The sequence below is a fragment of the Hyperoodon ampullatus genome (genome assembly GCF_949752795.1).
Source record: "Hyperoodon ampullatus genome assembly, chromosome: 10".
Classification (NCBI taxonomy): domain Eukaryota; kingdom Metazoa; phylum Chordata; class Mammalia; order Artiodactyla; family Ziphiidae; genus Hyperoodon; species Hyperoodon ampullatus.
The window spans coordinates 72,717,227-72,741,391 of record NC_136923.1 but is presented as its reverse complement, the minus strand read 5'-3'; the positions used below and the strand labels follow the sequence as shown (position 1 = coordinate 72,741,391).

The 24,165-nt window shown below is 49.2% G+C and overlaps 1 protein-coding gene across 1 annotated transcript; it reads left to right on the top strand.

The window, feature by feature from the left end:
• Window positions 1-15,697: 15,697 nt before the first annotated feature.
• LOC307059075 (trem-like transcript 2 protein) lies at window positions 15,698-23,149 on the top strand (the record flags this gene model as incomplete). The annotated part of the gene is made up of 5 exons (XM_079712782.1): window positions 15,698-15,758; window positions 18,087-18,407; window positions 21,166-21,586; window positions 22,664-22,770; window positions 23,055-23,149. 5 exons carry the CDS (start codon window positions 15,698-15,700, stop codon window positions 23,147-23,149), a joined length of 1,005 nt encoding a protein of 334 aa, XP_079568908.1.
• Window positions 23,150-24,165: the final 1,016 nt, after the last annotated feature.

Below are 24,165 nucleotides of genomic sequence, written 5' to 3'. Positions count from 1 at the left end.
AGTCCAGTCAGGGAAGCAGAAGCCACTGAGCTGTTTGAAAAAGAGAGAATGTAGTGGAGGGAGCCATTTGTCCAGGTGATGGAAGAGCTGAGACAGCAATCAGGGTATGGAGGGTGTGGTGCCCCTGAGGAAGCCACTGTCTCCCTGTCTTAGGAGGATGCTGCTGAGGCAGGCCATGGGGAAAATCTTGTGCAAATGGTTTAGGAAGTGATCCCAGGTAAAGCCATTCAGGAAGTGGGACCGGGGAGGGAAGGAAACCTAGCAAAGGGTGTCATAACCAAGGCGAGTCACACAGGAAGAACCTTTGTTCAGTCCTACAGGGGGTTCTGGGGATCACGGGAGTTGTCTGTATGGGGGCGGGCTGGGGAGCTGGAGTGTTTGTACTCCCAGAACTCAGTGAGGGGCCATCCCAGCGGCACAGGAATTCCCAGGCACTGTGGCTGGGGTAGAGGTGGGATGGGGTGGGATGGAATGGGGGTGTCTGGCCACCTGCGTGCAACCTCAGAAAGGGATGCAGTTCTGGCCCTCAAGAGTGGACACGTTCTAGGAGCTCCGTGCAAGAAAATGTTCAAGGGCTGGGAGGGGATAAGGCAGGGCACCGGCAGGAGAGACTCGGAGAGGATGGAGTTAGCGGGGCTGGGACCTTCGGGCAGCAGGGCTGGAACTGGGCACAGGCTGGCAATGCAGAGGGCACGGCTGCAAGCTTGAGGGTCCAGAGAGGCGCTGCCTTCCAGGCCCTGTCCCAGTCCCCAGCCAGTGCTGTCAGCGGCTGAACTTGGCTGGGCTGCCTCAGACATCTAGTTCCCGGAGATGCAAGGCAGCGCCGCTGGGGGTGGATTTTAGCACAAAAGGACCTTTGCTGCTTTCTATTGCCATTCTGTCATTTCTCCCTTTGCTGGTTTGCACATTCAGTTTTAAGTTTTGCATAGGCAAATTATTAAATTATTGTTTTTATTCCTTAATTGTGCTTGATTCTATTTCCTGGTTACTTCTCTATTTTTTCCACTTTATTTTAATCTTAATCCATGGGGGGGTGTTATTTTACTTTATGGTATAAATTATAGAACAAATGCCTTTATCTTCATCTTTTTTTTTTTTTCGGTACGTGGGCCTCTCACTGTTGTGGCCTCTCCCGTTGCGGAGCACAGGATCCGGACGTGCAGGCTCAGCGGCCGTGGCTCACGGGCCCAGCCGCTCCGCGGCATGTGGGGTCTTCCCAGACCGGGGCACGAACCCGCGTCCCCTGCATCGGCAGGCGGACTCTCAACCACTGCGCCACCAGGGAAGCCCGACGAGTCATGATTCTTGATGCTACCAACTGAATCCAATCCTGTCTAGCAAAGGAATTTAGAAAGATATTGGTAGCTCACAGAGTCAATGAGAAGGCTGAAGGACCTGTTTTAGAAAATGGCAGAAACCAAATTATAACTTGAGACAGTCCAGTGGTGTTGCTGTTGTCACTGTCCCTGTACACTTGAAGCCACCAAGTACTTGCCACCATACCATTCCTGGACTCTCAGTGCTTAAATTGCCTCTGAGTAAGTCACTTACAACTGGCCCTGCATCTTGTATCACACCCCTAGGAGCCAGAATCCTGGGCAGAATCATGCATTCAGCCGTACTTAGGTCAAGTCACATGTCTGTACCATAGGTGCCAGGGAGAAGGGGCAGGAGAATATCTGCCTCCATGCTCAGTAGAAGGGGAAGTAGAGCTCTGTGTCCTCGTGAGCCCCACACATTGGGGCATATCCCCCAAACGGGAAAGGTATTGGGTGCTGGAGAGCCAAAAGATGACAAGTATTCATTACACAAGCCCAAAGCTGACAGAATTAAATGAGATAACCTGAGTAAAGCACCTGGCACACAGTAGAACTTCAATCCATGGAGGTCACTCCTAGTGCTGTTATAACTGTGGTCTCCAAGCTCATGCTTAGACTAGGAGCTCAGGGAAGCACACACCTCAGACACAGGGAGAGCACCTGAGGAATGCTTTGGGGCCCACGTGACTCATACAGAGCTTTTACAGGTATCCTCTGTTTGAACCACTTGCTTCAGAATCACCTGGGCTGCTTGTTAAAGTGCAGGTTCCTGGGCCCTCTCCAGACTTACCAAATCAGTATGTCTGGGGTGGAGCCCAGGCACGTGTATGTTTGCTAAGCTTCCCGAGTGATTCAGCCACACGCCCATCCTTGGGAATTGTGGTGTGGCATAACATGAAAGATGGTGGGTCGTCAGGAATGCTTGACTCGGGCCTCAAAAGGCAAGTCAAATCTGGATGCACAGTGTCAGGCAGGCAGGGGTAATGGTAGGAGGGGTTGTGGAATGCAGTGGTCAGTGGTCAATGATGCGAATGTCTTGGTGGCCTGAGGAAGTGCGTGGAGCAGAGGTGGGACATCAGGTGGGTGGGTCTAGACCTGCTCTGGTGGAGAATGGGGAGCTACAGAGTGTTGCCCAATTGGGCTGTGACCAAATGAAAGCAGGAGGGAAGATGTCACAAGGGCAGTGATCTCTCCTTTCTCCTTCTTCTTCTGCATTTTCCCGAGCTGCCCCCTCTCATCACATTTTCCTCAGCGTTTCTCAGCTGCAAACTGACAACGAAGCCTCTCAGGGAAGATGGAAAACACCCAAGTGGGGCAACATCCTCCAGTAAATGGAAAAGGCACTGAAGCGACTGGCATACAGTGGGTCCAGGGGGCAGGATGGAGTGGAGGGGAAGGGCTCTGGGGGTGGCCATGGCTACTGCTGCTGCTACTCTAGGTCTCAGGTAAGGAGAGGCAGGGAGAGGGATGTAGACGGCCAAGGGGAGGTACCTACTAAGAGGGGTTTTCTCTCATTTCTTAAGGAGGGACTGGAATGAGATCAGGGTATGTATGTGTTAGAGACAGGAAAGCAAGAAAGGAAGGTCATGAACGCAGACTGTGATGACTGACCCTGTCCCATCAGGGACTGGATGATGAAATAGAAGTGGAGGTTCTTCTAGAGCATCTTGAGGTTGAGAAAATTAGGTGAAGTCAAACAAACAATCTCTCATCGCTGTGCTGATATCCTGGGAGATGTAAAGAAGTGTAAGGCAATCTCCCCCTAAAGGAATCAGGCGCTAAGGCATAGGAGCATTAATAGAGGAAAAGGTAAATAACGACAAAAGGGTCAAGCAGCAACATGAAGGCAAAACTACGATGGAAGTCACTCTAGCAAGCCACAGAGAGGGCATGTGGAAAGAAGGTAAGGGCAGACAGAGCTGGGCTCAAATCCTATCTCTGCCATTTTCTACATATGTGACCTTAGGAAGTCCTCTCTCCTCTTTGAGCTTCATTTTCATCATTTGTAAAGAGTACCTACTCAGAAGTATTCATTTGTAAATGGTACCTACTTCAGAGGGTGTCCTGAGAGTTTAAAAGCAGACTGATGTAAACTACTGGCTCAGGATTTATAGCACAGTAGGTGCCTAGTAAAAGTTATAGTGGATGATGATGATGTACCCAGGTGTAGGGGGATCAGTGGTATTGAGGGTTGAGAGGAGAAAGAGATAAGTGCCAGCGGACCTGTGCAGGTAGACTCCCCATGCTTTTCTTTTGTCTGTAGCTGAAGATGGTATTTAAGCCAGAGTTCTAAACTACCTTGGGGAGCTCCTCATTTTACCCTGGGTATTTCCCACATATACATGAGGTATACACATTTAAAAGCTTCTGTTTGTTTTTCTCTTATTAATCTTATTTTATTACAGGGATCTCAGCTGAGAACTCAGAAGGGTAGAGGGAAAATAATTTTTCCTCCCCTACATCTGTCAACCTCTAGCTTCCTTCCTCCACTGAGGTCTCTCCAACTTCAGGCAGCCTTTTTGGACCAGATCTATGAAACCTAGGCTGGTGGTTTCACATAGGTGCAGCCCACATCTGGTCCATGGGACGTACCCATTTCATTCACCCCAGCAAACTCATGGAGCCCTGGTGGATACCCATACAGCCATCTTTTCTCCACTCTACCATGGGGACAGTTAGCCATTGGCAGTCTCTGCCCATTGTAGTTCTCAGGTTTGAGTCAGACTCCAGTCTGCTGTGTTCCTCAAACTCCAGGGACGCTTAACAAGCTCCCCAAGTTGTGACCCTGAAGCCCCTCTCCCTAAGCTTGTGGTGGGCTGGTGTCCACTCCCTTCTGTCCCCAGGGTCACAGGACACCAAAACTGTCTCCAAAAGTCCTCTCCTAATCTTCAAAATCCCCACAACTTTATATCCTTGATGTGGGTAAGGTTTAGATACCTTTTTGCGTGTGTTACTCTGGTCTCCCAGCTCACTCTGGAATGTGGCATCTGTTTCCTTGGGACTTGCATTAGTCAAGGTTCGGTTGCAGACAACAAAATCCAATGTACCTATGTTAAGTAGAAAGGGATCCTTTTAAAATAGAATATTAAATGGCTTACGAAATCAGATCCTACTCTGAGCTTCCGGGAATGACTGTCAAAGCCACACTACAGGGTGGGGAGATTAAGGGGTCACTGCTCTTCCCACAGTCAGGACTCTGAAGAATCAGCAAACTTAGCAAATCAGGAAGCTACTGGCATAGTTTCTCCAGACCCACCCCATGTCAGCCACACTCTATACCACCAAAATGGATACCTTTTTTCCTACTTAACTGAGTTCCAAATTTGTTTTATACAAATGCCTTTGATTGGTAAAGCCTAAATTATCTCTGGAGCCCTAGCTGCCAGAAAACCTGAGAAATGATTGTGCAGACCTTTCATAATAAAGAGGCCCACGAGAAGGAGGTGGGAATGGAATTTAATTCCACAGCATCTGCCCAAACAATCTCAGCAAAAACTGAGATGAAAATAGTTCAAATTTTAAAGATTTTCTTTCTTGCTGTCAATGAAAGACAAATTGAGTGGAAAACAAACACCCACTCTTTGTTGTGTTATGGCAAATACATTCTTTGATCTATTATAGAGTTATGTTATAACAGCAAGTTCCTATTCACCAAAAATAATATTTTGGATATTATTATATGCTATATATCACCCTCAAGCCATAAAAAGATACAGACCCAGAGGATAAATTCCAAAATTTATGGTACTTTTCTTGGAAACTTCAGTGTGTTCTAAAAAATGAATCCTATTTCCCTTCAATCTACTTTATGCTATTCCTGGGATACTGACATGATCACTCATTGTGCAGTGACATTTGGGAAATTCAGCTTCCACGGCAGTCACAAAAGTAAAAATAGTTCCACTTTAGCATCCTGTAAATTGAGAGTTTTCAGAACTCCATAAAATCAGAAATGAGTACTTTAGGAACCAAGTGCAGGTCTTTTGGGGTAGGGGTTGCTGTTTCTACCAATTGGGGCTATTATACTCTGATCCTTCCTCAATCTTAATCCAGCCCCGTCTTTGAAAGACCTGCCTTGAACCAAACTTCCCAGTACATTCGGAACTTGCCTTATCTAAGACGCTCTCAGAGCTCTGTTGAGGCTGAGTTCTCCTTGACCTCAATAAGTTCAGCTTTTTCTTCTCAACACGTTGTGCTGGGGATATTTGAGAAGCCAGCATTGGACAATGTAATTAAATCCATCCATTTCCCCCTTATGACTTATGCTTTGGGATCTTATTTAAGATGTTCTTCCCGATCTCAAGCACAATACTATTCTGAGTATTGTCTTTTAGACAATGTATGAAGATATTCTCACACATTATCTTCTATTAGCTTTACAGTTTTGACACAAACAGGACACAACAAAGAAATCTGCCCCTTAGGATGGTGGCAGGGTCTTGTTAAAGTCCACCTCCGTCATTTAGAGCTGTGCTAGTACTCTAGCCATTAACCTCATGTGCCTATTTGCATTTAAGTTAATTAACATTAAACGAAAAATAAGAATTCAGTTCCTCAGTGGCACTTGCCTCATGTCAGAGCTGAACAACCACACGTGGTGAGCTGTGCTACTGTGCTGGGTGGGCAGGTACAGAACATCTCCATTATTGCAGGAAATTGTGTCAGACAGCACTGCTTTCTGTATTTCTGTTTCAACATAACTGGCCAGCTAACAAAGCTTTCAGTTCCTTGTTATAAATTTAGTGTCTTATTAATACAGATTAAAACTTTTTATAGCACACTGTACTTTCACACCTGGGTAGTTTGCTTTAGTGTTTCCATTTAACTAAAGCAGATTTTCCTCTTAGAGAATCACACTTCTGATTTTTTACTTTCCTTTCTCAGAGAAAGGGTTTATATTATTTTGGTGCTTCAATCCTTTTGCCCTATTCCCCCCAAGTCTCCTCCAAAGCCTTCCTGCCCTCGCACAAAGCAAGTGCAAGTGCGGCCCATTTGGATGGATGAGGGGGATACACTGCTGGAAGCCAGGGTGCATGGGGGCTGCTCGGCAGTGGGCAAAGTGCTGGGGGGCCGGGTGTCGGAGGACAGGGTCCAAATGCCCAGCTCGGCTTCGATATCTGTCTGTGAAGTCTGTGAAACGTGGGCAAGTCACTGGCCTGCTCTTCAGCTCAGCCTCCACAAGAAAAAAGGCTGGAGACCCGCTCTGAGGTCCCCTCTGCATGCGATCAAGGCACATGCGTGAACAGCGATGCAGAGTTGAGCAAAGCAGGGCTCACGCGGTTAAGTTAAGCCCCCTTGGCCCTCGGGGGACTCGCAGGCTGTCTAGAGAGGATGGAAGAATGTCCAGAACAGGGTGGTGACGGAACACAGCACAGAATCAGGGCCAGAGTGCAGCCAGACTACGTGCTCAGGGCAGGGTCGGATGGTGGCTGCAGGCTGGAGTCCCCTGCACCAGCTTCTTGCAAGAGGGCCCCCTTGTGGCCCAACACAAGTGAGGCTAGTTGGGGAGTAGCCCCTGGAGGCATTCCAGGGGCTGGAGAAGGGGACAAGCTCCAGCAGCCTGAGGCACGACCAGCATGGAGTGGGACCATAAGGGGACTGGACACCCCGGGGGCTAGAGACAGGGTGGGCACAGATAATGGGGTCTTAACGCAGACCCAGGCCTCTAACTGAGCAGAGAAGTCCAGTTAATGCAGGGCAGCTGAGCACTCTCGTGAGATAAGTAAGCAAGACACACAGTCAGGGACAAGTAGCTGTAGACCCCTCCCCACATTGTCCCCTCTTCTCTGGGCTGCCTAGTGACCACTTGGCCTCCAGGTCTCCTCGTTATTTTCTTCAGAAACTCCAGCTTCCCACCTCCTCTCTACTGTTGTCACCCTTCTCCCTGGGGCTCCTGGAGGCCCAGCTCCACAGCAGGACCAGGGCAGGGAGACTTCTGCTCATTTTAGGGAGCTGAGATAATTACGTTACCTGAACAGGACACTGTGAATACCAAACACACCCAGGGAGAGCTGGGTTATAACCTACTGGGAAAAACAGTGAATTCAACACCCACTGGAATGTATGCCTGACCCGTGTGCAGTGCAGCAAACCCACCTCAGGTAAACTAGTCACTTAAAATGACCCTAATCAGTGTTCTTTAAGCCTAATCAAACTAAGTGTTTTAAAAATGTTTTCTTTGTTAGTTATCAAGTACTTATACATATTTTGTACAAATAGTCTCTCTCCCTTTTTAAGTGAAATTTTTTGTTTTAGAGCAGTTTTAGGTTTCAGAAAAATGAGGATATTACGCAGAGTTCCCATGTACCCCACACCCAGTTTCCCTTATTGCTAATATCTTACATTAATATAGTACATTTGTCATAATTACTGAACCAATAATGATATATTATTATTGACTAAAGTTCGTACTTCATTCATATTTCCTTAGCTTTTACCTAATGTCCTTTTTCTGTTCCAGGGTCCCACCCAGGACACCCCATCACATTGAGTCTGCATGTCTCCTTAGATTCTTCTTGGCTGTGACCATTTCTTAAAATTTCCTTATTTTTGATGGTTTTGACAGTTTGAGGAGTACTGGTCAGGTATTTCATAAAGTCTTTCATTTGAGAGTTGTTTGATGTTTTTTCTCATGGGGTTAGGGGTTTGTTTGTTTTTGTTTTGTTTTGTTTTTTGCGGTACGCGGGCCTCTCACTGTTGTGGCCTCTCCCATTGCTGAGCACAGGCTCCGGACGCGCAGGCTCAGCGGCCATGGCTCACGGGCCCAGCCGCTCTGTGGCATGTGGAATTTTCCCGGACCAGGGCTCGAACCTGCATCCCCTGCATTCGCAGGCAGATTCTTAACCACTGTGCCACCAGGGAAGCCCGGGGTTAGGGGTTTGGGGGAGGAAGACTGTAGGGGTAAAATGCCGTTCTCATCACATCGTATCAAGGGTTCATGTTATCAATGTGATTATCACTGTTGATCTTAACCTTGACCACCAGGCTGAGGTGGTGACTGTCAGTCTCTCTTCCCCCCTTCTCCATGCTGTCCTCTTTGGACACTATGGATGGCCCACACTTAGGGGGTGGGGAGTTACGCTTTTCCCTCCTTGAGGGCAGAGTATCTACATAAATTATTTGGAATTCTTCTGCATGGGAGATTTGTCTGTTCTCCCCCATTTATTTATTTATTCAATCATTTCCTAGGAACCATCTTTACAGTTCCTCGAATGAAAACTTTGCCCCCCCCAAACCTCCCAGGGTGGAAACACATCATTGACCTCCCCCATGCCTGGAACTGGGGATCCCTGTATTGCCTCGGGGACCAGAGGGACTCAGGACCCAGCTCAGACCACCAAGGGCCCCCTGATCACTCACAGGCAGAGCACAAAGTGAAAGAAAAGAGGAACAGCCTCTTATTTCACCACGGTTTCATTTTGGGCATCCTCAGGCTCCCCCAGCAACAGTGAAGGAGTGTGATGGGGTGAAAGGTGTGAGCTGTGGAGATGGGGAGGAGTTGGGCCACAGGGAGCAAGCAAGGCTTTTTTCTTTTTTTAAATTTTTTGGTCACGCCACGTGGCATGTGAGATCTTAGCTCCCCAACCAGGGATTGAAACTGCACTCCCTGCAGTGGAAGCGTGGAGTCTTAATCTCTGGACCTCCAGGGAAGGCCCAGCTTTTTTCTTTAAAAGCATATTTTTTTGAAGTATAGTTGATTTGCAATGTTGTGTTAGTTTCAGGTATACAGCAAAGTTATTTATATATGCTGGATTCAAGTTCTTTCTCCCAATCCATAGCTTGCCTTTTTGTTTCCTTAAATATGTGTTTGATGGGCAAAATTTTAATTTCTCATTGTCTAGCTAATCAAAATTTAAATTTTTGTGCTTAGTATTTTTTGTGTCCTATCTAGAAAACATTTGACTAGCCCAAAGTCATGAAGATATTCTCTAATGTGAGGCTTTTTTCCTTTTTTAAATTTTTAAAAAGAGGAACAGCCTCTTATTTTCTTCTAGAATGACATTCTAGAAGCTTTATAGTTTTAATCTTTACATTTAGGTTTATGGTCCATTTTGAACTAATTTTCATATATTATATGAGGCAAGACTTGAGGTTCACTTTTGTCCTTGATCCAGTTGTTTAAGCATCAATTTTTTAAAAAGACTTTTTTTCTTATTTAATTACCTTTAGCAAACATTGATTTACTGTATATGTGGGCCTATTTCTGGATCCTCTATTTTATTCTATTGATCTATTTGTCCTTACACGAATACCACGCTGTCTTGATTACTGTAGCAAATATTTACATCAGATAATGTAAGTACTTCAACTTGTTTTTCTTTTTCAAGATTGTTTTGGCTATTCCATAACCTTTGCACCTCTGTATAAATTTTAGGATCATATTGTCAATTTCAACAAATAAAATGTCTATTGACTGATGAGTGGGTAAACAAAATGTATATCCATACAATGGAATATTATTCAGCTATTTAAAGGAATGAAGTACTGATATAACGTTGCAGAAAGTACTGCTACGACATGGCCGAATCTGAAAACACTACCCTAAAGGAGCCGATCACAAAGCACCAATACTGTATGATTTTGTTTTCTTGAATTGTCCAGAATAGGCAAATCTATAAAGATAGAAAGTAGTGGTCGCCTGGGGCTGCAGTGTGGGGAGAGGCAGGAAAAGGGAGAGTGATAAGCTGGAAAATGGCCTCCCCAAGGATATCCACGTCCTAATCCCCAGAACCTGTGAATGTTACCTCATATGGCAAACCAAGGGTCTTTGCAGATGTGGTAAGATAAGGATTTTGAGATGGGAAGATTATGCTGGATTATGTGGCTGGCACTAAATGCAATCACATGTATCCTTATAACAGGGAGACAGAGGGAGGTTTGAACACACACAGGAGAGAAGGTGATGAGGAGATGGAACAGAGAGATTTGAAGATGCTGGTTTTGAAGACAGGAGTGATACAGTCACAAGCCAAAGAATGTTGGCACCCACTGGAAGCTGGAGGAAGCAAGGGCTAGATTCTTCCCTAGAGTCTCTGAAGGGATCACAGCCTTGCTAATACCTTGATCTTGGATCAGTGATACTGACTTCAGACTTCTGGCCTCCAGAACTGTGAGAGAATACATTTCTATTGTTTTAAGCCACCACATTTGCAGTAGTAGGAAACTAATACAGGATGTGACTGCTAATGGGCGTGGGGCTTCATTTTGGGGTGATGAAATGTTCTAAAACTGGACTGTGGTGATGGTTGTACAACTCAGTGAATATACTAAAAACCACTGAAGTGTATACTTTAAATGGGTCAATTTTATATTATGTGAATTATATCTCAATAAGACTGATATACGATGTTTGTGGGGACTTCCCTGGTGGTGCAGGGGTTAAGAAACCGCCTGCCAATTCAGGGGACACGGGTTCGATCCCTGGTCCGAGAAGATCCCACATGCCGCAGAGCAACTAAGCCTGTGTACCACAGCTACTGAGCCTGTGCTCTAGAGCCCACAAGCCACAACTACTAAGCCCGTGCGCCTAGAGCCCATGCTCTACAAGAGAAGCCACTGCAATGAGAAGCCCACGCACCGCAAGTAGAGAAAGCCTGCGTGCAGCAACGAAGACCCAATGCAGCCAAAAATAAATAAATTAAATAAATAAATTTATTAAAAAAAGACATATTAGACTAAAGAGCCCTCAACCTCATTAAGAAGAAAACAGGGCTTCCCTGATGGCGCAGTGGTTGAGAGTCCGCCTGCCGATGCAGGGGACACGGGTTCGTGCCCCGGTCCACGAAGATCCCACATGCTGCAGAGTGGCTAGGTCCATGAGCCATGGCCGCTGAGCCTGTGCGTCTGGAGCCTGCGCTCCGCAACGGGAGAGGCCACAATAGTGAAAGGCCCGCGTACCGCAAAAAAAAAAAAAAAAAAAAAGAAGAAAACAAACAAATAAAAATGAAAAAATCTGAAGAGACCCATCTCAAAGAAGATATGTTGATGGCAAATAGATACAATAAAATATACTCAGTATCATTAGTTATTGGAGAAATGCAAAATAAAATCACAATGAATACTACTACACACTATTAGAATGGGAGAAAAAATACCTGACAACAATAAAATGCTAGGAAGGATAGGGAGCAACAGGAACATCAATGCAAATGCAAAACGGTGCAGCCAGTTTGAAAAACAATTAGTTTTTTTTTTTCCCCCGTGTGCGGGCCTCTCACCGTTGTGGCCTCTACCGTTGCGGAGCACAGGCTCCAGACGCGCAGGCTCAGCGGCCACGGCTCACGGTCCCAGCCACTCTGCGGCATGTGGAATCTTCCCGGACCGGGGCACAAACCTGTGTCCTCTGCATTGGCAGGGGGACTCTCAACCACTGCGCCACCAGGGAAGCCCAGTCAGTTTCTTTAAAATTAAACATAGGGCTTTCCTGGTGGCGTGGTGGTTGGGAGTCCGCCTGCCGATAGTGGTGAGAGGCCCGCGTACCACACACAAAAAAAAAAATTAAACATAATCTTACCATACAACTCAGCAATTTCACTCTAGGTATTTACCCAAGTGAAATGTAAACCTACGTTCACACAAAAACGTGTGTGTAAGAGGCTTCCCTGGTGGCGCAGTGGTTGAGAGTCCGCCTGCCGATGCAGGAGACACGGGTTCGTGCCCCGGTCCGCGAAGATCCCACATGCTGCAGAGTGGCTAGGTCCATGAGCCATGGACGCTGAGCCTGCGCGTCTGGAGCCTGCGCGCCGCAACGGGAGAGGCCACAACAGTAAGAGGCCCGCGTACCACAAAAAAACCAAAAACCTGTGTATAAATATTTGTAGTAGTTTTAAATTTTTATTTATTTATTTCTTATACAGCAGGTTCTTATTAGTTATGTATTTTATACATATTAGTGTCAATCCAAGTCTCCAAATTCATCCTACCCCCACCCCCCTGCTTTCCCCCCTTGGTGTCCATACATTTGTTCTCTACATCTGTGTCTCTACTTCTGCCTTGCAAACCAGTTCATCTGTACCATTTTTCTAGATTCCACATATATGCATTAATATACGATATTTATTTTTCTCTTTCTGACTTATTTGGAATAACCCCAAACTGGAAACCAAATCTGATTGTCCCTGAACTGGGAGGGATATGTATAAACAATTGTGATACATCCATACAATGGGGTCCTGCTTTTAAGTAAAAAGAAACAAAGTACTGATATACTCAACACACAACATCTCAAATGTGTCATACTAAGTGAAAGAAGCCAACTTAATATGCTTGGCTGGAGAAAAGGGAACCCTCCTACACTGTTGGTGGGAATGTAAGTTGGTGCAGCCATTATGCAAAACAGTATGGAGGGTCCTCAGAAAACTAAAAATAGAGTTGCTACATGATCCAGCAATCCCACTCCTGGGCATATATCTGGACAAAACTTTAATTCAAAAAGATACATGCACCCTTATGTTCATAGTAGTACTATTTACAATAGCCAGGACATGGAAACAACCTAAATGTCCATTGACAGATGAATGGATAAAGCAGGTGTGGTACATATATGAAATAGAATATTACTCAGCCATAAAAAAGAATGAAATAATGCCATTTGCAGCAACATGGATGGAACTAGAGATTATCATACTAAGTGAAGTAAGTCAGAAAGACAAATATCATATATCACTTATATGTGGAATCTAAAATATGACACAAATGAACTTATCAACCAAACAGAAACAGACTCACAGACAGAGAACAGACTTGTGGTTGCCAAGGGAGAGGGGGTTGGGGGAGGGAAGGACTGGGAGTTTGGGATGAGCAGATGTAAACTATTACATATAGGATGGATAAACAACAAGGCCCTACTGTATAGCACAGGGAACTATATTCAATATCCTGTGATAAACCATAATGGAAAAGAATATTAAAAATGTATATATGTATAACTGAATCACTTTGCTGTACAGCAGAAATTAACACAACATTGTAAATCAACTATACTTCAATAAAAAAATATGCTACACACTTTACCAGTCCATTTTTATAACATTCTGGAAAGGGCAAAACTATAGAGGGAAAAAAAAAATAAACAGATCAGTTTCCTAGGAACTGAGGGTGGAGCAAGGGGAGGACTAAAAAAGGAAACAAGGGAACTTTGGCGGGTAATGAAACACTTCCACATCTTGATTATGGTGGTGGTTACAAGTTCCCATGGGTTTCTCAAACTCCCAGAACTTTCTACTGAAAAGGGTGAATTTTACTCTATGTAAATTAGGCCTTAATTTTTTAAAATCCAAAATAGAAAGACACAAAAATATCCTGCTATGTTAAATTATTTTGTACATAAAAGCCTAATTAACATATACACATTTTTAGAGATTTTGATAAATCCTTCCAAATTTCCCTCGGAAACACTGGATCCAGTTTATACCTCTCTGTCAATGGAATGAGAGCATTTGGGTTTTTATATCCTTATCAACACAGCTATCAGCGATTGCACTTTTCACAAGGCCTCACTCAGGGCTAGGGACACAGCAGGGATTTAATAGAAGCATTTATTCCAAGCACATGAAGTCCCCACAAGAGATAAATGAGTTTTTCCCTGAGTCCTGAAGCCATTTACTGTTCTGATGGAGAAAAGAAAGGAAGGAAGATACCATGTGTGTTGGGAGGAGAGACAGCCTCTGAACTCAGGGGTCTGAGGAGCGGTGTTAAACTGGGGGAGAATATGAAAAAGGAAGGGTGAATAAGGAAAGCATACTATGTCTTATGGGGGCTGAGGGGTCTGAAGTGACAACTGTATCTCATTTCTATACCCCAAATGCCCAGCACCAGGCATAGCACATAAGACTGTAAGAACAAACAAACTGATGAGTGAATGAATGAATGTTGAGACTAAAATTGGGGATCAGCAAAGATAAAACTTCCTTGCTTTGGGATATGGGGGTTCAAGCTCAGTTTAAGACTGTGGCCATGCAAACTTGAGGACGTTTTACTCTGAGTTCTATCAAAGGAGAAGAAAGTCGGCATAGGTGAGTAGGGGGATGGCACACAGTCACGAGGGTCCACCTGGGTCCCCACACGCATAGGAGCCTACGGCACAACTCCTGGATGTCAGAAGTCTATCCTTCTGATTCTCAGCCCTGGGGACTGAGTGAAGGGTGGGGTATTGGGCCAAATGCTGGGTCATTTTAGCTGGAGCTGGGCGGCTGTATAGGAGAGATAGGGTTGGTTGAGAGGAAGTTGAGTGCGCATGCCTGTGTGCTGGCTGGGGGCTGGAGCAGGGGAAGAAGGGGCAGGGGGCGTGGTTTCTGGAGAAGAGGTGGGGGAGGGGAAGTATCGGGGCTGCTTTAGGAAGGCTGCAGCAGGGAGCCGGATTCTGGACAGAGCTGGTGGGTGGTTAGAGGTGTTGGTAGGAGAGGCAGAGAGAGGGATGAGGGTAAGGAGATGTGAGCATTGAAAAGGAGAGGCAGCTGCCGCTTGTGTAAGTATGAGACAGTGCGTGAGTGTGTGTGTGTGTGTGTGTGTGTGTATGAGAGTGTGAGTGTATGCGTCTGTGTGTGTGTGAGTGTGAGTGTGTGTGTGTGCATGTGCACGCACGCATACGTGAAAGCACAGGGGCTCCTCCCTGAACCCAAACTTTATGCTCCGAGTCTTACAATTTGCATCTTCTTTTCTCCTGTCACCTAACCATGACAAAAATAAGGTTGCATTTGAGCATATAAGGGGTCATTTGCAAGTGTGAGCATGAGTGACTGTTCTGACCAGCCAGGAGCCTGGGAGAGAGAGAGGCAGAGTGCTAGAACGAACACACACATGCACGAATGGGTGCATGAATAAACAAATGGGAGTTTACAAGAAGCTCCCTGTGAATGTGGGTTTGTGAAAAACGTTGGGTCTGAGATGCCCCACCCAAGCCCCATAGCCTATATCTCTGGGTCTCTGAGCCCAGAGAATTCCCACGAAGTCTGTGCCTGAGGTTCTAGAAACTTCACACTAGCCCCCTAGATGAATAACTGGCTTCAGAGGATGGCATTCCTAATGGACCAGATTCCAGGAGGGAATCCAAAGAGGGTGAGGAGTCTTCTGACCCCGAGAGCCCTCCCTGGGCTGGGAGGCCCCGGACCGGGTGGAGCAGCCACACCTGCTTGAAGTTTTGAGTAAGAGGGGGTGGAAACTGCACCAGCACCGCCCTCTCGCAGGCCCTGCCGGCCCCTGCGGTCTGCTGGTCACAGTGGGTCCCACAACTTCCTCACTTCCCTAAATGGGCAACTTCATATTTAGAACCCCAGGTCTTCCCTGGCAGCCCCAAGTGGTACGTCCAGCATAGGCCTGGGGCCCTAACCTTGGATCCCTGCCCCCTGCTGGACTTGTGCCCATCCCCACTGCACGGAGCCATGGCTCCCGCCTTCCTGCTGCTGCTGCTGCTGCTGCTGTGGCTCCAGGGCCCTGTCGCAGGTGAGAGGGTGGGTGGGTGGCTTACGGGGGAGGGAATGGTCTGCTCCTGGACCCCCTTCCTGCTTTTCCTTGCTCAGTGATCTTGTGGGGTTGGAGGAGGAGGAGACGGTCTGGCTGACCTCGTAGCTCCCCAGCAGAGACCGGTGAGAAGGTGCCCTCCTAGTATCTGGCCCCGGGCAAAGCTAACCCAGGCCTCACAAGCTAAGATAAAGCTCTGGACCCTCTCTGCATGGGCCCCTTTATCTGCCTGTCTTCCTCAGGACCTCTGACCAGGGCCACCCCACTTCCTTACACACAACAAGCCCTCGTCCCGTGGCCTCTGTCGGAAGAACCCTGTTTGGTTCCTATGGGAATCATTACCTTACGTGTGTGCGCTTTGAACTTGCTTTTTCTTGGAATGTTGATGCCACGACCTCCGTCCCTATCCCCTGTCCTGGGGTGGGGGTAGGGAAGCAATCCCTGAAGCAATATCTCCCACCCCACAGCTACTAAATGCTCCTTGAGGGGGCCTCACCCAATCCTGCCTTGCTCGCTGCCATGACAACCAAGTTACCATTTCCTGTTCAGTTCTGGGCACCTCCTGTGTGAGGGGTGGAAGGTGGGCACACATAAACACAGTGCCCTGGAGACCCGTTCCAAGGTCGCCCTATCTGTACGCCTCTCCCAGAGAGACCCGCTTTTCCAGGGCAGAAGAGTGTCCCCTGGGGTCCCCCAAACCTGCCACCTGCCAAATAATTGAGTTGGATTATTCTGTTTAACTTGCATGGGACAAAGTGATACGAGAGAGGGCGTTACCTTACTCCAAGCCTCAACTCTAGTGGCAGCTGGGTTGGAAACTAAGGTGGATGTCTGGGGTGCTGGGCCCTTGGCTATCACAGCTCTGGGTTCCATTGGGAAAGTCTGGAGCAACCTGCCTTTGGGAGAAGGAGACGTGCACTGAGCATGTACTACATTCAAGGCATTGTCCTGGGGCACAGTTCTCAGAGCCAGCCAGAGACACAGAAGAAACAGAGACATTAAGTGATCTGCTCACATGGCTAGTCAGTGGTAGAACCCGAGTTTTAACCTATGTTTATTTAGACTCCAAAATGCTGTCCACTCTGTCCTACTGGGGAGAACTGTGTGCGTGTTTGCAGAAGGCTCGGAGGGTGTTAGAGGAGGAAATGCCAAGCTGAGGTGGGTAGAGGCCTGGAGGGCCCTCACTGCAGCTGTCTCTCCCTCTGTCCTCTGATTCACCACCCCAGCCTTAGTTCTACTCCCTCCCCATCAGACCACGGGTTATGAAGCTCACTGACCACATCTTCTTCCTAGGCATAGAAGGCAACATATGAACAGTGAATAATTGTAGAATTCTTTGGTTTACACTCCATTGGGAGTGTATATAAATGTCTGAGCATATCGGATCTACGGGTTTTAGGTAACTAGAATATTTTAAAATTAAACATCACCGGGCTTCCCTGGTGGCGCAGTGGTTGAGAGTCCGCCTGCCGATGCAGGGGACACGGGTTCGTGCCCCGGTCCGGGAAGATCCCACATGCTGCGGAGCGGCTGGGCCTGTGAGCCATAACCGCTGAGCCTGCGCGTCCGGAGCCTGTGCTCCGCCACGGGAGAGGCCACAACAGTGAGAGGCCCGCGTACCGCTAAAGAAAAAAGATTAAACATCACCTAGAATGAACTCAGACAACTTGCTATTTAAAAGGTGACTAGAGTAAACCTGTTTGTGAAACAAATAACTACTCTTAATATTTTCAAAGATTGAATTTTCTTATCTACCTAAGTTCTTTGTGCTCTGGAATTTCAGAATGATGACTTGCGTTTTTGTCTGTGTCTCTGTCTTATTGAGGGCAGGACCTGGCTCTTTCCCACAAGACCCTGAAGACAGGGCTTATTACTCTCCCATCAGACTAGAAAATGCCGCAAAGAAAACGGCTGCGTCTGCTGAAGTTCCCTGAGTGTAAGGGCTGAGTTTCCTTCATTAGACTAGGGACTCCCTGTGGGCTAGGCCTGTGTCTCCACCATCAGACTGGGAGTCCCCGTAGGGCTAGCCCTGTATCTTCCTCATCAGTTTAGGATTCCCCAAGGGCACAGGACTACTGTCCCCCCCATCAGTCTGGGAACTACAGGGCGGGGCTAGTGTCTCCTCCAGCAGACCAAGAGCTCCCTGGGGGAGGAGCCTGTGTCCCGCTCCATCGGTGTTGGGCTGTATTTCTTTTCCACACTCTTGAGTTCCATGACAGCAGAGCAGTATCCACCTCCTCTCCCTTCACCACGAGCTTTGAGTTTCAAGATGCTTCCTTCCTCCTTTCTCAACAAGTCGTGTCTCCCCAGGTGCCCCTGTCGAGAGCGTGTACTCCAAAGTGCGGTACTTTGAAGGGGAGACTCTGTCTGTGCAGTGCTCCTACAAGAGCCGCAAAAACCACATAGAGGGTAAGGTTTGGTGCAAAATCAGGAGGAAGAAGTGCGAGACTGTGTTCACCCGTGTTGGGGTGCAGGGGCCGCGCTATTTGCTGCAGGACGATACCCAGGCCAAGGTGGTCAGTATCACCATGGCGGCCCTGAGGCGCCAGGACTCGGGCCGGTACTGGTGCATGCGCAACAGCTCTGGCATCCTCTACCCTCTGATGGGCTTCCTGCTGGAAGTGTCTCCAGGTGAGCAGGCCTGCTGGGGCACTGGGATGCTGGGGGGGGTGTCCTCCCCACCCTGTACTCCACTGACATCAAATATAACGATAATAATAATCCGGGCTTCCCTGGTGGCGCAGTGGTTGAGAGTCCGCCTGCCGATGCAGGGGACACGGGTTCGTGCCCCGGTCCGGGAAGATCCCACATGCTGCGGAGCGGCTAGGCCCGTGAGCCATGGCCGCTGAGCCTGCGCGTCCGGAGCCTGTGCTCCGCAATGGGAGAGGCCGCATCAGTGAGAGGCCCGCGTACCGCAAAAAAAAAAAAAAAATCCATCAATAGGCATGATGTACAGTGGGGTTTTCACAATTCCTTTACAGACACCTTCATGGGCATTCTTGTCACCCTTTTACAGATGAAGGAAATGAGATCTAAAAAGTCCTCGCGGCTCTGACTTTGTCCAGGGTCACAGAACTAGCAAGTGGACAAGATGAGATTAGAACTCAGGACTCTCTGTGCTTGTTTTATTCAATCATCTGTTCAATATATATTCACTGAGCCCTGATTCTGTGCCAGGCACTATTCTAGGCTCTGAGGATACAGTGGTGAGCAAAACGGGACCCATTCCTATCCTATGGGAGGTGACAGGCAATAGCACATTGTCAGATAAACAGTTGCAGATAGCAATAAATGTTCTTAAGAAAATAAAACAATGTGATGACCTAGAAAGTTCAGTGGGGCGGGGGGAGCTACTGAATTAGTGGGGAATCAGAGAAGACCTCCTTGAGCAGATGACATCAAGCAAAGCCTGCGTGTGATGAGAGCTTTCTAGCCCTGTTGAAAGTGGGCGATTCAAAGGGCTTTCCAGGTGGGGAGAACTGCATGTGCAAAGTCCCTGAGGTGAGAAGAAGCTGGTCCATACTGAATGTGGGGCAGAGTGACAGAAGATGAGGTGGGTCAGGCAAACAGCAGCCCTAAAGTCCATGATTTGGGGTTTGAGTTTTATCCTAGGTAGAATAGGAAGCTATGGGAGAGTTTAGAGGTGGTGATACTGTGCCTTGTCTTTAAGGTTATCAAAACTCTCCCTTGAGTGTAGAAAAAGAGAGGAGGGCCAAGAAGGTAGCCCTGTGCTCCTGCCACATTTATAAGATGGGAAAGGGTGAGGAGCCAGACAAAGAGCCTGCAAAGAGCAGCCAGTGACTGTGAAACTTATTATTCACCCTTCCCTGTTCCCCTAACCCAACTGCATCCCCATCTTCTGTTGGGTCTGAGCTAGGGTAACTGCTATCTCTAAAATATGGAGCAAATCTCATTCCTTCCCTCTCCGGTTCTGATTTAGCCCCACGGAAGTAGTCGAAACCAATTTATTGAAGTCTTAATTTGTAGGGATATAAACATGAAATGGTTTTATTTTTCCCTTAGTGTATCCCTCTGTTGTACTATGTCAGATCTCACTTTCCATCTCTTAACCACAGTTTGGGGCGATTCCAACTTTGCAGACCTTTTCAATTATTAGGAAATTTAAAATGCACAGGCAATTAAAAATGCGAATCTTCTAGCAATATATGCTCTTCCAGTCCCCCTTGAAAACCAGGTTTATGGTCCCAGGCACTTGAAGTGGAGAAGGGGGACTGCTGCTGTCCAAGTCCCCCTCCTTGATCTCAGGAGGTAGGGAAGGGGTACCACTCTCCATCACCTCCTCCTGGCCCTGCCCCTCCCAACGCCTTGGTATATTGAGGCAAGGATGAAGGAGAGGGAAACGGTTGTGTGACTTCACTGACCCTTGTAGGAGGTCTCTCTCTGTTGGATGTCACTCCTTTTCTGCCCACTCTTAGATCCTCTGTGGCCAAATGCTGGCTCTCCCAAGGCACCTGCGTATGAATTCTTTGAAAGGTCCTTTGGGGGTCTCTTCACACTGCTGAGTAGGATGATGTGGGAGATCTGGCTCCAGATCAGCCCCTTCCCCCATCCCCACCCTCACCAATGCCACTTGTTCTGGTTCCCTTGCCCAGAAAAATGGGTGCCTTCCACGGTGACCATCTGGCCCTCAGGAGTGCATCCTTGCATGCATAGTAGTGGGATGCAGCAGCAGCCCGCAGCAGCCCTCTCGCCCTCACCATCCCTCTCTCTTTATTTTCCTGTTCCCTGATGAGAAAGACTCAACACTGCCTTCTAGACTGAGCCCTCACAGCTCCTACCACTCCCTCCTCTTCCACCATCCAAAGTCCAACCTCCTTCTAGAGAATGGGATGATAAAGGCCTGAACTGATACATGAAGGTGGCAGGACCAGTTCCTGTGTCTCTTAATAAGCCCCCAAGGAAGGCACCTGGCCCCGCTGCTCATGGCGTTCTTTGGGATCTGGGCCTTTGATGCTTCCTTGTCTTCATCTCTGGATCCCAGTCGCCAATCATGGAGCAACTGGGAAAGTTCATGTTCAACATCAAAGCAGAGAAATCTCTGACTTACAGGAATGAGGAAGGTTCAGGAAGTGACAAGAGAGATGGGGGTGGGGAGGGAAGTGTCCTCTTGGCCCAGGTGGCCTGACAGGGGACACTAAAAATTTTGTGAAAGACTCTTCCTTCTTTCCTGTGCCTACTTCCTCCTCCCTGACCTCACCCTCTGAACAAGCACGCACCTGGTCCCTCAGCAGAGCAGAATCCTAGGTCCAAGGTCAAGGAGCAAGACAAGGACAGGTCCTACCCAGACAAGTGTGTGGGCTGCTGGGAGCTGCTTCCAGCACCAAGGCCCCTGACTCAGTCTCACCTTCCTCCCTCTCTGGTCCCTCAGCCTCCACAACCAAGAGAAACACTCCTCTTACGAAGCTGCCCACCATCCTCCAGAGTGGAACTGTTGTCACAGCAGGCCCAGCCCTCACCTCAGGCCCTGATGCCCCTTTCACCACCAGCACGACGGTGTTCACACCTGGACTCCTCACCTTGGCTAGACTCTTGCCCTTCCCTGCCTCAGGGAGCATCAGACTGACCTCTGTGACAGGCTACGGCTTCACTGGCACCAGCCCCTCTACCATGGGGCCCAGGAGGACTATGGGGTCCCAGACAGTGACTGCGTCTCCCAGCAATGCCGGAGCCTCTGCTGTTGGCCCAGCCTCCACCCCCACTAAGGCTGGGCACCTGTGCACCATGGGATCGCCCACCACGGGAATGTGCCCCACTGGCAGGTCTCTCCTCAACCTATTATCCCCCAGCAGGTACCCGGGGGGCCTGGGTTGAATGCCATTTCCCAGACATGGCAACAGTTCTTGGTGCCTGAACAGACCCCAAGGTGAAATGTTGCAGCAGACCAGCCCCTTTCACCCACCGGGAACTCAGTTTGGCCTGTTACTGAACAGGAGGTGGGAGAGGGAAGCTGGGATGGACATGGGACAGAAATGATGGCAGTGGGAAAGGAGGGCAGGGGCTGGGTCAGCGTAAGAGTCTGTGGATGAAGAGGAGAGGGTAGGGACCAGACAAGGGGAGCAGCCTGGGGAGTAGGAAGTGGGAAATGGGGACACTTTAATTTGGGTTCCCTGAGGAGTGGACTCTGAGGCCAGGATTCACATTGTATTTGGAACACTGGAAAGAGCATGGGGAAGTGAGACAGGGAAGGGAAGGCAGCAGATAGAGACCTTACTGAGGCTGGTTCTCACTGGGGGCAGCAAGAGCTCAATCCCATTCGGGAGACTCTAGGGTCCAGTGCCTAGCAGCCACCTGGAGGGCAAGGGAGCTGGGGTATTTATACACCCACTCTGTTGGTTATTGGTAGAGGGCTGCCTGCCATGTGTGGCATGGAGGGTGCCAGTGACAAGAGAAAGCCTTCAGGCCCCAAAATTTTTAAATGGAGTTGCTGAGGACTGGTGTACATGGAAGTGATACAGCAAGGGAATATAGGCAGGGCACCTATAGCATCTGTTCCAGAGGACAAAGGTGGGAAGTGCCATCCTCAGTCACCACGAGGAGAGTAAGAACGTTGGTCTCTTCTGTCACAAATGGGGGTCTCTTAGAGCCCTTGTCCTCAGCAGATTTGGGGGAGTAATGGAGGAGAGGTACTAAAGTGGAGAGGTGCTTCCCTTCTCTGGGGGGGGGGCAGGGGGCTTCATCCCCTGACCTCTGAGCACCTCACTTCCTTCTCCCACAGGTGGGTCCCCAAGGAAGAGAGGCCATCACTCCCCGCGGGGACTGGCAGGTTCCCCCTGGTCCCACTCCTCCCCCATGGTGTGCAGAAAGACGTGGGCCAGGGTGGGGCACCCTGGTACTCACCTCCTGCGCACGCTGTCCTGTCTCCGCAGGCACCAGGACTTCTATCCTGCTGTGCTCGTGGCGGTGCTGGCCTTACTCCCAGTGCCTGTGATGCTGATTGTGGTCTATGGGTTCTGGAAGAAGCGACACATGGGAAGTGAGTAGAGCCCACCCTCCTGGCCCCCCGAGGACAGAGCGCTGGGGGGTTTGAAACCCTTTCCAAAGTGCCCGACTGCCCTCGGTCCCCAGACGGTGTGTCAGGAGGACTGTACAGCACCCAGGTGAGGGAGGTGGGTGGGCAGGCAGCGACAGCTCAGCGTAGCCTTCTGGGGCTGAGCCGGCAGGAAGCGGAGGGCAGAGGCAGAGGGGCTGCACTGGCCCAGGAGCTGTGGGTGGTGAGCAGGAGGACCGGCTTTTTCATCTCCGTCCCCATCCTCGCAGGCTACAGCATATGCCGTGATCCTGCCAGATCCTGGAGGGACCCATCCACAAGACCGGAGCCTCCGTGGAAGCCTGCTTGGTCTGAAGCCACTTAACTGTACGGTGGGGGGGAGCTTCTCCCAGAGGGGTCCCGGGAGACCAGAGGAGGAGTGAAGATGGGGACCTGTCTGGATTGGAGCCAGGCTGGGGATGAGGACTGTGCAATGCTGGACTCAGGCCTTCCCAGAACCGGAGGCTGCACTGCATCCTCTCAGTTCCCCTCGGCTGCCTGGAACATGGCGGGGGACAGAGGGCAGAGCAGGGGGCACCAGGCGGGAAGTCCCTGGGGGTAGGGGGGAGCCACTGAGGTGATTCTGCTGAGAGCCACAGACTCCTGGGCCCTGGCTGGATGGCAGAGAAGCCCCAGGTGTGCTGTTTGCAGACAGAGACCTCATCTCCCATCGGCCTTGGAACCTCTTACTATCAAGCTGATGGGGGAGGGGTGACAGCTAGGGCTGCCCTCTCCCCACCCGGGGCTGTGTCCTCAGTTTCCCTCTGCTCTTTTCAAGCGTCTCCATGCCCTTGGGGGAAGAAAGAGTCCAGAAACAGCCTGTGTCCCAAGGGTCCCACCCTGGAGGAGAAGAAGGAACAGTGACTAAGAGTTGGGGGTCAACAGAGGTGTTGGGGATCCCAGAGCTGTCCAAGCCCCCCACCCCCTCGGCCGAGTGTCCTCTACGGGGCCTCTGGATGGGCTCTGACCTGACTGTGGCTGCTTGACGGTCGAGTCCCGGGAGCCAGCAGAGCCCACACTCCCGCTGCTGCTGCCTGCTGGCCGGCCCCTCCAGGGAAAGCTGTGACCAGGCAGCTGAGAGCCCCTCACCCGCAGGACCAGCCTGTCCCTAGACTTGCATGCAGAGGCTGATCAGGGCTCTCTCCCCCAGTTCCCACACCCTGGCTCCGGGTCTGAGCTCCTGAAGAGAACAGGGGGCCCTTGAGGGTCCACTGGAGGGGAGGCCATGGCTCAGAGAAAGGGGGGTCACCTTCGCTCTGGGGACTCATTGTCCCCTGGGAAGAGAGGACCCACTGGTGACACAGCAAAGACAACTCAGAGCTGACCACAGCCTGGAGGACT